This window comes from Rhinolophus hipposideros (genome assembly GCF_964194185.1).
Source record: "Rhinolophus hipposideros genome assembly, chromosome: 8".
Lineage (NCBI taxonomy): Eukaryota > Metazoa > Chordata > Mammalia > Chiroptera > Rhinolophidae > Rhinolophus > Rhinolophus hipposideros.
The window spans coordinates 21,180,764-21,195,757 of record NC_138054.1 but is presented as its reverse complement, the minus strand read 5'-3'; the positions used below and the strand labels follow the sequence as shown (position 1 = coordinate 21,195,757).

General features: G+C 36.1%; 1 protein-coding gene across 2 annotated transcripts in view; it reads right to left on the bottom strand.

Moving 5' to 3' along the window:
• CDKAL1 (CDKAL1 threonylcarbamoyladenosine tRNA methylthiotransferase) overlaps positions 1-14,994 on the bottom strand; it is a 629,213-nt gene that overhangs the window by 440,470 nt on the left and 173,749 nt on the right. For both annotated transcript variants that reach the window (XM_081056268.1, XM_081056269.1), the window contains one exon: positions 5,367-5,463. In XM_081056268.1, coding sequence (XP_080912394.1) covers positions 5,367-5,463 — 97 coding nt within the window. The remainder of the gene's footprint in view (positions 1-5,366; positions 5,464-14,994) is intronic.

Below are 14,994 nucleotides of genomic sequence, written 5' to 3'. Positions count from 1 at the left end.
ATGGCCTCCCAAACATGTGCACATCAGAATCCCCAAAACCAATGAATATGTTACTTGACATGGCAAATGGATTTTGCAGATGTGATTAAGATTAAGGACTTTGCGATGAGGAAAATAGCCTGGATTATCTAGATGGGCCCAATCTATTCACTTGAGTCCTTCACAGCTGACTGATGGCACTGCTCCCTAAGGATGGGAGAAGGAGGCCCCAAATCAAGGAATGTGAGTGGGCTATAAAAGCTGGAAAAAAACTCTCCCTTAGAGCATCCAGGAAAGAATGCAGCACTGCCAACACCTTGACTTTGGTCCAGTAAAACCCATGTCCAACTTCTGACCTCCAAATAAATGTGTATTGTTTTAAGCAACTGTTATATATGGTAATTTGTTATGGACACAAAAAAACTAATACACCAATTAAGAAACAAACACATGATAGAGTCAGCAACACAAAAGAAGGAAAGGAAAATTTCAAAACTAAATGCTGCTGGAATAACTAGGAACAATATGGAAAAAATTAAGTTAAATGCATACCTTATAATTAAGAAGTATTCAAGTCAACAAATATTTCAGTGAGACACTGTACTAGGCACAGAAAGTAATGTAAAAATGTAAAATAAGAGCAAACAAAATCCCTGGCTTAATAGAGCTTGTAAGTAAGTGTCCATCATAGCAAACTGCAAATAGACTGAAAAGCTGAATAAAGGCTCTTCACACAGTTGCTAAAGCTTTGCCCTCCACATCAACGCCACTATTACTGTGACATTGTTTCACTTCATACATTTACCTTTTGTAATATGGTATATAATGGAAATATTCTCAAATATAGCATCTTTCAAATGCTGCTTTATTTATACATATAATTTTCAAAATTAAAGCGTTCACATTTGAAATAGCCATCATGCTGTTTGACTTTTCAGGATTAGAGCAGCCTACCTGAAAAGATGTTTAAATCACGGTAACAGTCCCAGTGATGACCGGATACCTACGTTAAACCACACTTTTGTTCAGCTCACCAAAGAAAATTCTGCAGATGTGTCTAGAGAAATTATACAATTACTACAAAGATAAACCTAATGAATCAATACGAAGACCAAGTTCAGATGCAGTCCCTGTTCATTAGCACAGAAAATCTATACAAAAATGTAGTTTTTGGAAACATGCTTTCCTGTAACAGAGTAAAAATCAACCTTCCTAATAAATGTCATGTCTTTTATAATAATGATTACTGCAATAATTGAGAAATAACGCTACGGTAAGAAGAGCTCAATCAAGCAAATGCATATTATTTCACCCATCTATTCCTAACATAACTTCTAACCCATGGACACAAAGTGTATTTCCAGTGGGTCCTTACATAAAGATTCTCGATTAGTAAGTATAGGGCCCAAGAGGCTGGAAACATTCTAGGCTGGAATGTAAGCTCCATGAGGGCAGGGACCTCTGGTGATTTTACACTGCTGCATTCCTCCCACCTGGACCAGTAGCTAGTACATAGTAGGCATTCAGTAAATACTCGCTCAATCGAAGGAAGAATAATGCAGCAGCCCCAGGATTTGAAGCCAGGCTTTCTGAGTCCTGAAGTCTACTATTTTTTTCTACCAGACTTTAACTAAGAACATCCTCCTTTCTCATTGACTACAACAAACTTATCAGCCAACCAAGGAGCTGAAGAGAAGGAAAGGAGGATTCAACAGGTATAGTCACAAGATCATGGAACTACCTACACTAGACAGAGTAACCAATTTAAACAAATAGCAGTGATGAATATACATACATATATACGTATATATATATACGTATATATATATATACGTATATATATATACGTATATATATATACACGACATTGCATGAAATCTCACTCCACGGTGGATGATTAACCATAACTATCTGCCAAAAGAGAAACAAAATTTTTCACTGTAAGGTAAAATGTTTCAAGATATTGAAAAAATGTAAAAGATCTTGATTCTGTACTGGTTACCTACAAATACATATAGTTTAGACATAAAATATAAACTTCACTTAATCATGCTAGGAAAAAAATTTTGGTTGAAAAAGATCTTTTCACCCAAAACATCTATGTTTTAAATCTGTTCTTTCTCTTCTCCTAATGTAAACAAAATTAGACAGGTTTGTGCTCCAGGATGGGAGATGGTTACTGTCAACCTCTGGACCTAGAGGTTGGTTGACAGTTTTCACTTCTATTTTCTTTCTGTGCACCACCACACAAATAATATTCATCACAACTAGATAGTTTCAGGAAGCAGCGAGACCGAGAATGAAAAAGGCCCAGGGATCAAATCACCAATTACTATGTGCCCTCACCACACTGCTATCTCTGATTATGCCAACAAATTAAAAGCCCCATTTCCAAAAGCTGATATTGATGGAAATTAACATGTTACAATGGTGGTAATATCTTTCTTACTTATTAAATATCTTCTTAAATGCTATAAGCATTTGCAAACATGGGACAGTATGTCTTTTTAACTCAGGTGTGCAATAAGTAGTTTGCTCACCCACAGATCCCCATCGAAAGGCAGCTTTTCATTTCAATCATTTAGTCAACAGAACTGACACATCCTCCCTGTACTGTGGGGTGACAAAAACAAATCCTAACAGGTGAAAGCACAGAATGCAGCTACAGCTGTTCTCCTTCCACCTCTATTAACGCTCTCCATCATAAAAATTCTGTGAAGGAATAACAGTTTGCTCCCAGTCTGTAAATCAAATGTGCAATACAATTTCAAATATGCTCCTAAAAATAGTTTCCCAAGTCACTGAATTTAAACATCTTCATATTTTTTCACACTTCCGAATTGTATTTTTCTTTGTACAAACCAATATAATTCGTTTTTTATTTCATTGTAACTCGTTATATTTCAGAAGGTTCCTGATTTTATAACAATTGTAACAATTCTATGAGAGAAACACTAACTATAGATTTGGGTTTCCTAGTCCAGATTTATTTTTTCAAAATTTTCAGCTCTTTGTACACAATTTTTATATATATAGAGTCAGTTACGATGATGTCATAAAGCTGCTACAGAAAAAATGCTCCATAAAATGATGTGGACAAGGAATTATCTTACAGCTTAGTAGTAATGATAAATGCTGAAGATAAAATTAAGTCACAACTCTAAAACTTTGCTACTGATAGTGTAATTCTACTTTTGGCAACTTTTCACAATATACTGAGTTTAAATTAAAGGTCTTTTGTGGGCATTAATGTATATATTTCCTCAAATTCATCAAATACTTATACCCAACAATTAAGAATAGTTCAGTAAAATATTCAATAGAATATTAATGAAGAATTTAAAATAGTTAAAACCTCATGGAATAAAAGCTCATGGAAAAATAAGGAGAAAAAATAATTAGGAGATTATAAGGAGTAAAATATGCAAAGGTTCAAAATCTGAAGGGTCAGTTCTGCTTCCATCACCATATACGTGTTACAGAAGTGTACCCTTGAAACCTATGTAACTTTACTAACTCTTGTCACCGCAATAAACTTTAATTTAAAAAAAAACATCTGAAGGGGATAAGCAAGGTTATAATTATTGTTTTAGAGTGATGGAATTATGAATTTTCTTTCTATTCACTTTTTAAAATGTGTTCTTAAGTTATTTCTCCAATAGGAGCAAACTAACATAAATCTGAAGAATTTTAAAGGTAATGAATTGAAACTAGGTGGCAGAACAATAAGGGAGCTAGATTAAATTTAAAAAAAAACAAAAAACGTTTCTTTGTCATTATCCATGGGTTTCTATTATCCCTGAAAACCACCTTCCACATTAACAACACTGGGCGCCCTCCCTTACACCATCTTGAGAATCTCCCCTGCACTCTAACATGTACTAAGCTCTCCATGGCACACAGTGGAGTCCAGAAAATGTTATCATAATGTACACAGAGAAGAGGGTCTTGTTATACTAAAGAAATTCTACTATTCTGGTAATTTAATTCCTTCAGATGAAATCTAATATGAATCCCAAGCTTTTACCACATTCCATCTCTAAAATAGAATTCTAACTAGTTTCCTATTTCCCTAACACAGCAGGATTATGTTTACGAAAAAAGTTAGTCTGACATGAAAAGGTAACTCAGAAGTCGATATTCATTGCATTCCTTAAACCAAAAGAAATCAAAATGTAAACAGACAAATGGTGAAAATAAACTAAAGTTCCCAAACATTCAGGTTTTGTTTATTTAACACGAGAATGTTTGTTCAAAGATTATTAAATTTGCTAGTGGGGCAAGGACGTCACAGCAGAAAACAAGTTCATTACACTGAAAATACAGTAGAAGAACCTGTCAACAGCACATCAAATAAGGGAAAATCCAATACATCTCAATCCGGTTGCCAATTATTCATATAAATTTTTTCTATGAACATACAATGTTTTTATATTTTTTAAAAACCATTAAAGCCTTTTGAAAGATCCTTACTTAGCACACTGAATATAACTTCAGTAGAATGGTGGGAAGGATGGGGAACCACCGCCATGCAGTCAACAACAACAAAAATACTGACTACAAATACCGACTGGCTGCCAACTACCTCTGGGCGTTTTGTGAACAGGGATGGCCTCAAAGAGTAAGTGAGATGGCAGATAGCCATCTCCCGACTTCACAGAGCTGACGGCCCAACAGGAAAAAAAGCATGCCAACAACAGAAATCTACAGAAATAACCTGTCATTCCGTCAGTCAGTCACCCAACACTCAGAGTGCCTACTGTCTGTCAGGCATCATGGGAAATGTTTCCGAGACACAGTGAGGGCTTCCAAAAAGACTGAAAAGCTGTCATCATAAAGCTAATAATTTAAATAGATAGGCTTTATTCAAAAAATCATGTACGTGAACCCGAAAATCGTAACTCTGTGAAATGCAGAGAGAGGAAATACGGCTAAGTGCACGGTAAGCGAAGGGAACCCAGAGACGGGATCTCTGAGGACGGCTCAGAGTGGTTGGAGAAGGCCTCCCTGAATGGGTAATGCTCAAGCCGAGACCTGGGTGGGATGGGAAGTATGAGAAGCGCAGCATTCCAGAGAAGGTACCAGGGATGACAAGTGCTTCAGTGGGATGGGAAAATGACAATCAAACGGCGAGAGACGGTACTGATCAGGCAGACAATGACCAGGTTTTTATAAAGGGTCTTAAATTCCATACTATAATGTTTTTGTGCTAAGGTGAAAAAGTTACACAGACGTGACAAAGTTTGGGTGGCATGAGGGGAAGGAAGCTGAGGACAGCCATACGTGTAACACCACTGGTAAATGACATACAACTAGAAAATGAAATGTAGTCATCGCATGTGTTAACAATGTAAGATTTTCCTTTTACCCATCCAGTCCGCGCTTACCCCTAGGATACTCAGTCCTTTTAGGTAGTCCTGACGAGGCTGGGCTTGAGGAACACATCCAGCGAGCACTAATTTCTTGTTCTCCTCTTGAGCTTTTCTAAAAGATGGAAGAGAAAACAGTGTGAATTCTTTTGCGCACAAGTGCCCCAGTGGAAACTTCTATTAGTGTATCTAAGTTCTCTGAATAATAACAAGCCTATCTAGCATGAAACTAGATTTTCTTACAACTGCTGGAAAAAAACCATATTACAACAAGACTTCTGAATTACGTGTCTATTAATCACATCATAGATGATATGATATAGGAAGTATGCAGACAATGACTGAATGAATGAATGAATGAATGAATAGGCAAAATATAAATATTATTTTAACAGTAACTGTGTTCCATTTCAATAACTTCTTAGAGTACTTTGGTATAATTTTTCTAGTTGGAATCCTGAAAAAACTTATTAATTGAATCAAAAAAATCTGACTTTCTACATTGCTTATCATACCCAAGAGAACTACTGCTACCTCTGACCTTGATTTTACTTTTCTATCAGCACCAAGCACATTGTTGCATACAGTTTTCTTGTAATAAGTATGAAATTCCTTATCAAATGAAAAAAATCTTTTCATTTACATTAATAATCTATCCAAGGAAATAGCATCTGGCTTCCTCAAGAACTGTAGCCATAACACCTAAAATCACTGCCAAACATCCAAGAGAATCCGTGAGGTCACCAATAATTAAATCCACGTAAAGTGCGTTCTCCCTATAATGTGATTCAATTACTTAATTAGTAAGCACAACTAAGACATGATAGTGAGTGAACAGGATAAAGAGAAAGGCATGTACCTTGCACTCAACAATCTCATGGCTTATAATGGATAAAGATGTAAAAGGACATTTAAAAAAAAAAACAGCATCAAGTAAAATAACCTAGTGACAGAAAGATGTACAGGTAAAGTATCATGGAGGGAAAAGAACATGCACCTAAGAAAAGACAGGAAAAAGCTGCACACAAAAAAAAAAAATGAGAGAAGGTTAAAAGGAAACAGGAGTTGGAGAGGGTGAAAATGGAGGCAGAGAAAGCTCCAGGCAGTGGTTGTTACACCACTGACAAAGACAAGAAGGAAGACAGGAGGGGCGTGATTTCATTATAGAAAGACTTTATAAGGAGACTTGATAAGAATTTACAAAGGAGACGGCTAGGGCATATATTGTAGAAGGAGCCTTAAGAAAGCAGCTGGACAGTATTTAATTTAGTGGGCAATGAGGAAATCTCTTTATCTTTGGTAGCAGAGTGGACACAGAGTGGAGCCGAGCTTCGAGAAAATGACACTGGTGACAAGGTAAAATACAAAATGAAATACAGTGGGAAAAGAAGCCAAGAGGTGAGGAAATTAATACCCTTGGCAAAAGGATGTGAGGACTTGAATATATGGGGAAGATCCACATTTAGAAAAATAGAGGAGAGAGAGAGAGAGAGAGAGAGAGAGAGAGAGAGAGAGAGAGAGAGAGAGAGAGAGAGAGAGAGAGACACGAAGGGGAAAGGAAAGGGGAAGAAGACCATTAAAGAAAAAGAGACTAGTTCTCTTGCTAGAATATACTTGGGAAATCCAAAGGAGGAATCAAAGGAGATGTCAAGCTTTTGAGTCTAAGGCGGGGATTAGCAAACATTTTCTAGAAAGGGCCAGATTGTAAATACTTTAGGCTTTGTTGGTCATAGGTCTCTCTTGCAACTCCTTAATGCTGCCACCATAGAGCAAAAGCAGCCATACACAATACTGAAACAAAGAGGTGTGTCTGTTTTCCAATAAAACTTCATTTATAAAAACAAGCAGCAGGTGAGATTTGGCCCAAAGGCCAGATTTGCTGATCCTTAGCCTAAGAAAACAAAAAGACAGCCACTAGCTGTCAGGAGAAGCTGGCTGAGAACTGGAATAGGAAGTAAGACATTCACATAGAAAAAACTAAATCTAAGGATCCACTGATGCCCATCAAGTCTCTGGAAATGCAAGTCAGATGGCTGGGAGTGAAACTTGGGGTAGGTTTTAGCAAGGTATTCCAGAGAGATAGTTGATGATAAGGGATACACTGGTCCCTAAGGGGGTGGAGAGAATCCAATTGAACACAAAACTTTAAGGTTGTTTAGAGAAGTAAAAACATTTCCACAGAATAAAAATATTAGTGCAGAAAACGAAAAAAAGGTAACATCACCACTAAAAACAATACTGTAACAACAATAATAATCATGGTTAGCATTTATATGGCACTTCATCAAGGTAACCATTATGTTAGTCCAGTTATGTAACCCATTAGAAAATAGTACAGCCAATATGTAACAACTGAGGGAAAATGTTCTGGTGACAGTATAAACATTAGATCGAGTCATGAAACAGTCCAAAGATGATTATAAGGGAGTAAGCAGAACACCAGAAAATTAAGAGGAAAACTTCAAAATAGAGATGCTTGATTAAGTAATTTATTTAAAATATTATTTCATGCTTTTATTGAATTTGGCTTTAAAATGAAAGAGAAGACCAGAACTATAATCTAAGCCAAAAATCATACCAGTTATGAAATATTAATGCCACACTTTTATGTGACCAAATAAAGTAGCAAAAGTTTTAAGGCAATTTCCCAAAGATTATTCTTGTTCTAAACATTCCCTTCTTACATCCTATTCCTTTTGCTTAGTAAGCTTTGTTCAGGTTAATAAAAGTCTGGGGAAAAAATATCGTTAGAAACATACCAGCATAGACATATTTTTAAAAGCTTTACTTTTCAAAATAGAAATGCTGATAAGAATAAGACCTTAAGAAATGAAAAAATACCAATTTCCATATCTTCATTTTAGATGGCCTTGAAATGTTAATTAAAATGAAAACTAAATGTAAAGTTAATTCAATATAATCATTCATATTTTCTTGAAACATATTTCTAAATTAAAATAGAAACTCAGCCTTGTCTAGAGCATGAACTTAATATAGAAAACATAAAGAAACGTTCCCTCATTTCTGGCAAGCACCAAATATAAGAAATAATCTGTACAGAATCTTAAAATTGACAGACAGCATCATAGCAAACACATAAAGATGACATATTATTTCACAGATGAGAAATTGATATTCAAGAAGATGCTTCTGGAAGTCCTCTTTCCTGAGTGTCTTTAGTTGCACTGTCATGGCTGCCGAGATGTCCTGAATTGATTCAAAATGTTTACCTTTCATGGTCATTTTGATTTTGGGGAAGAGCCAGAGGTCCCACGGTGCCAGATCCAGTGAATAAGGTAAATGAGGATACACCGTAATGTTTTTATTTGACAGAAATTGCTGCACCAGAAGCAATGAGTAACACAGAGCGTTGTCATGATGGAGGATGAAGTAAAGACACTCACAAAAGAGGACTTCCAGAACTGCTTCAGAAAGTGGCAAGAACTATGGGATAAATGTATTCAAAGCGAGGGGGAGTATTTTGAGGGGGATTAATGGCAATGTGTCTTTTAGTGTAATACATTTTTTTGATTTAAACATTCACTGTATCTTGTGATCACACCTCATATGTCCATGTTCCAACCACTTTCCACCACCTCCACTGATTCCATCCTGGTCGAAGCCACTAACATTTCTCCCCGGCTTCCTTCTACCTTTGTTATAGTTTAGTCTCAACAGCAGTCAGAGGGATCTTTTGAAAAAATGCAAACCAAAACACAGCACCGTCTTCCTCAAAATCTTCTCATGGAGCTTTATCTCACAAAGATTAAAATCAAAGTTCTTACTGATGGCCTACAAGGCTCTATACCACCTGGCGTTCCTCCCTTCTTTCCTCCTTCCCTTTTCCTCACTTACTCTACTCCAGCTACACAGGCTTCCACACGGGACCTTCCCACGTGCTGCCCAGGCATCCACACAGCTCACTTCCTTTTATCTGCCAGGTCTTTGCTCACAGGTCACCTTCCAACCATTTGAAACGGTGACATCCCACAGACACACCACCATTCCCTTCGCTGCTTTATACTGCCTCTCACCTTCTCCTGTACTATACAATTTGCTCAATTTTTTTTAATAGTCTGTCCCCCACCCAGAGTATGAATTTCATAAGGATAGGGTTTTGGGCTATATTTTGGTTCACAGAAATATTACTAGACTTAGAACAGAGCCCGGTACACTGTAGGAGGAAAACAACGGGGACAGGGGCACTCCAAGTCCATCCATGAAGAAGTAGTTAAATGAATGAGGGCATGGGCATATAAAGGAATGTCACAGTCATTTGAGAAACACGGTAGGGAAGTTGATTAAGGGCCCAGGCTCTGGAGCCAGACTGCCTGGGTTCAAATACTGGCTCTGCTATTTACTAGGTAATTGTAGGTGAATCACCTCACCTCTCTGTGCTTTAGTTTCTGCGTTTGTAATAGAAGTTCCTACCTCATGAAGTTGTGCGAGTTAAATGTATTAATAAATGAAATGTACTTCAAAAGGTGCTGGCACACAGTAAGGACTTCATAAATGTTCACTATTATTTAAAAGAATTATGAAAAGCTACAAGTGCTGACATGGAGACATGTCCACAATACATAAGGTTATAAGAAAACACCAAGTTATAGAATGGGACGTAAACTATGTTCCATGTTTATAAAGGTTTCAAGAAGGCATATGCATGGAATAAATTCTGAAAGAAAATATTCCAAACTGTATATAACAAGTATCTCTCTTGGATAAGGAATTAAGAAAATAAAGAAGACACTCATGACACTGTTCTGAAAAGCATGACATAAAATTAGGGCGCGGGAAAGACGTCGGCAGCATCTGTGGTAAGGCGTCACCCCAGGGCTGGGACCACCTAGGACGATGGATGTGCCATAGCACTCCCTATCAACTTTCCTAACTTGCTCTGGGTAACCTGAAAGAGCCCCCCCCAACATTGGTAGAGCTCCTTTTGGAGAGAAAGCTTTCCCAATTGAACATGTTTTACCCAAATGGTCAGTATTTTCTACAATATTCCTTTATAAGTGGTCATGTGGCCTCTGCTTTATTTCCTCAGAGGCAGAGAGTTCATTACTTCAAACTTCCTGTTTAATCACTGAATACCTGTTTCTACCCAGATGTTCTCATTATTAAATTCTAACTCATGCAGCTTCACCTTACTAATCCCAATTTGCTTTCTTTTACCTCCCAAAGCTTTATCCCTTACACTGGTCTACATCCCAAATCATGTTTGGTCAAAAACTATGTAACCATTCTAAAGAAAATGTTTCTATTAGGTGGGTGCAAGAGTAACTGTGATTTAAAAGGTTAAAAAATTACAAAAACCGCAATTACTTTTGCACCAACCTAATAACATACATGGCATGCTCACATTTCTTATCTGTATATATACACATAATATACATATATAATGATTATATATTACCATATAATATAATGTGAATATATAGTGAATCTAATTGCACCTGTAGTTGGCTGCCTTACATAATCACTGTACATATAGAATTGGACATCTGTAAGAGACATCCAAAACTTTTCTCGCCCTGTCATTTCATTTTACAAAACAGAAAACTGAGGTTCAGAAAGATTAAATAGCTTGCCAGTTGTCAAAGCGAAGACAATTCCGGCAGTCGTCCATCACTGCCCTTTGCTTAGACATAATGATGTCTTAAATCAGAGCTTACCAAGATCCGTAGGGCTGAGTGGCCCCATACTAAATAGTGTCAGTAAGCCATAATATTGATTCTTCTCTTTCTTTTGTCAAGTATTAGTTCTCAATACGTTATTTAACTTTTTACTTAATCTATGGCCATCATTTCTAACTGTTATGCAATCAATCTATGAAAATTTCTGGAGTAAATAAATAATGAAAATCAACAACTTCATCTAATATGATTTTCACAATTTCACTAATAAACTATTTTGTGCCTATTATGTGTACAATGTGTAATTACAGGCCAGTAAGATATCAATAGGAATTTGTGCTTCGAGGAATACACATGAAGTTGAAAAAGCAAAAAAAAAACCCATATATATGCAAATTAAACAAATATAAATGGAAACTTGAAGTAAAAGGATAGTTCATTAATAAGTACAAACAAGTTTACAAACTAGTGTCCACCAAACTTTATCAAGGCAACCACGAGTAAAGAGACAGAGAGAGAGAGAGAGAGAGAGAGAGAGAGAGAGAGAGAGAGAGAGAAAGAGGCACCCCAAATACAATTGTATATAAATCATATACATGTATATAAATCATAAATGTCAAGATATTGTAAAAACTACGAATAGTGTTGATGGGCATCCCTAGACTTATTTGGATGATCATTTCATAAGTTATATAAATGTCTAATCACTACACTGTATACCTGAAACTAATAGAAAGTAACATTAAATGTCAACTATAATTTTAAAACAACTGTCATGGGGTTATACAGTACAGCAAAGGGAATATAGTCAATAATATTCTAACAATTATGTACAGTGTCAGATGGGTAACAGACTTATTGGGGTTATCACTTTGTGAGTTATATAAATGTCTAGTTAATATGTTGTACTTACTACACACCTGAAACTAATGAAAAATTTTTTTAATGTAAAAAAAGAATTAACATAAAAAGTAACCTACAATTCTGATATGTATATTCCTATTATGGAGACTAACCTCATAAAATGAAAAGCAAATCTGTAATTAGTTCACCTCCCCTAAGATCAATATCCTGATACTCCGCTCATAGCAAACACGTTAGAAGGTGATATCCTTTAACAGAGGAAAGGAACAAAGATAGGAAGAAAAAAAGGAAACTCAAGGATGTAAGGGTATATCAGAAGACTTTAACAAAGTGACATTAAGAAGAGATGCCCTACCCAACTGTTACATTTATTCAATTCACCATCTAATTTGCACATCCCCTTGCATTTTAAATATCACACTCACCAAGAAACACTAAAATTAAATTAAACCACAAATCCATGTTATATTTTGAGGATGGAATAAAGAAAATATACAGTTCTGGTTCCCACAAAACACAGTGAATTAAAGGGATAAAAAATTCTGGAGGAAAATGCATACTTTGGCTCCCTCCTGTATAAAATTTGACCTGGAGTACTATTAGATCCCAACCTGGTTTCTGGTGGGAGACCCAGGCAAATTTAGAATTTATAATTAGCTATATAGTCTGCATAAAAAGTTGTTTCAAACAACTTACTTGTAACAGGTTTCTAAATAAATTTTCAAGCTTTTTACATCTTGTACAAAGTCACATTTTCAAAGAGATATTAGTTAATATAAAAGCTGATTTCTTCAAGAGGGTAACAAGAACTTTGTTATTTAATGTAATAAGAAGTGTCCAAGAAGGAGACACTTGCACCTGGGAAAGGTGAGTCTGCAAAGGCTGTCTCCTTGGCTAATTTACATGGTCATGGACTCCCCACCTACAGAAGAGATGCAACACAAGAGATTAACTTCCTTCAAAGCTGCCTTAAAAGGGCTTCAGCAAGCTATAACTCCTGCAGGATGAAAAGGTTTCCTCTGAGGAGCAGGAGGCAGCAAATACCAGTATGTTAAGGTAGTGAATACCAAGACAGTTTTATTAAAAAAAACCTCATATCTAACATACTCTTGCTGAACAAGCTAATTCAAAATGAATCACTGTCCCAAATTAACTGTACTGTTCTTATGGCACTGACCGATACAGTACTGATACAGTACTACAGTTCTTTCAATAGACATCTCTTCCTTCCAAGAAGATAAGCTCCATGAAGACAATGCCTAGATAGGATTCATTTTGCAAACCAAAGTTAATTTTAGATTATAATAAACAATAAAAAAAAATCATTTGTTTGAGCAAAAGGAGCTGCAGCCCAGGAGATACAGATTCAGGTAGCAACCCAAATTGTGTTCCACTGAGACAAAGAAGCAGCCAACTATTATAGCAAAAGATCCTGTGCAGGTTCCCAATTAGGTCCATTTTATGTAAATAAGGTATCTAAATTCACCACTTCTGATTGGTCCAAAACTCACAGTCCTGATTGGTCAGCATTAACGTCCTGATTGGTAGTTATGGAGCAGTTCTGATAGGATGAGGCAGGTCTTAGTCCATTAGTTGAAAGCCAAAACCAGGAACTCCCTTACAACAAGTGAATCAGGGGGCTTAAAGGAATATGGCACAGCACGGGAAGCCAAGAGTTCAGTCTGAGGTTCTTCCCAGTACACAGGGAACGTGAGAAGTCCTTGTCAGCAAATGGCCACTAGGTTCTATTATAAAATGTGGGACTTCAGTTGACTATGGGGAGTTCATCTCAGCAGATAAGTTCCTTCTCGGCCTTCACATCAAATGAATCTTTCTTCTCTGGGTCCACAACTTTACATACCTCAGGGTACATCTACAAAAAACTCTTGCAACTTAATAAGTGAAAGAAAAACCCATATCAGGACATCAGAGTGGAACCAGTCATTAACTAAAGTTGTAATTAACAGCCATCTCTTAAAATTTAATAAGGCCACCATTAAATAGGAATCTATGTTGTTCATCATCAGAATTATAGATAATCCAATCAGAGGGACAGCATTTGATTGGTGTAAACACCATGCGTCTACATTTGAATATTTGAATTTTATGGTAATCCTCAAAGGATTTTCACTCTCACAAATCAAATAGACAATTTATAAGAATTACTATCATAGTCTTAAGAGTATTTTCTTAGTATTTAAACAGCACAATTTTCCCCTCAACTCTCTCCTTCATTCCCTACAACAGTACTTCTTAAAATATATATATACATATATATACATATATATATGTATATATATATATATATATTTCCCTATCTTCAGAAAAATAATAGAGCTATTGCTTATAATTAATCTGACCTCAGATCAAAAAGGTATTTGTCACAAATGCAACTTTTAACTTCACAAGGAAAAAAACTTTTTTTTTTTTTTTTTTTTTTTTTGCTTACAGCAGCAACCAGCATAGCTGGCATAATCAGAGACAAATCTTGGAACCACTGTTCACTCCTAGCTCCAGAAAGCAAAGCAATTCAGTAAAACAGACACTGCCCTCTAGTCTTGTGTGAAAAATGCCCTAATACCAACATAAATGGACAAAATGGAATCCATTTTGGGGGGAGGGAGACACTCAAGCTTCTGTTGTTTGCAATGCCAGCCAAAAGATAAACTTCATTACACTAACATCACCCACAACTCTAATTATCAACGTAAATAACCAAGAGAATGACACCATTTCACTATATGACTTAAACAAACCAAAGTATACCATAATGTAAAACAAAAAGAGGCTTACTTCATTACCATTGTCTACTATAAAGAAGAAACTAAAGCCCAGCAGAGTCATATAGAAAAGGACTAGGGACTCCCTCTGTACCACATAAAGGTAAAACATGTTCAGAAGGCCTCTTTTATGTTCAGTTTTGTCACCATGAGGTACAGCAACAATAAAAAAGCTGTGTGTATACATGAAAAACAACACATAGGACCGCAGTAACTAAAAATTTTTTATATAATCAACTAATAGTTATTGAACAGTCTCTATGTAGCAAGTATGAAATATCTGGGGTCAAAAATTATATATGCTAAGGATGAAAAGAAAAGATCTGGTTTGCTTTAATCCCATGAAAATTTTCCATTTCACTTCTA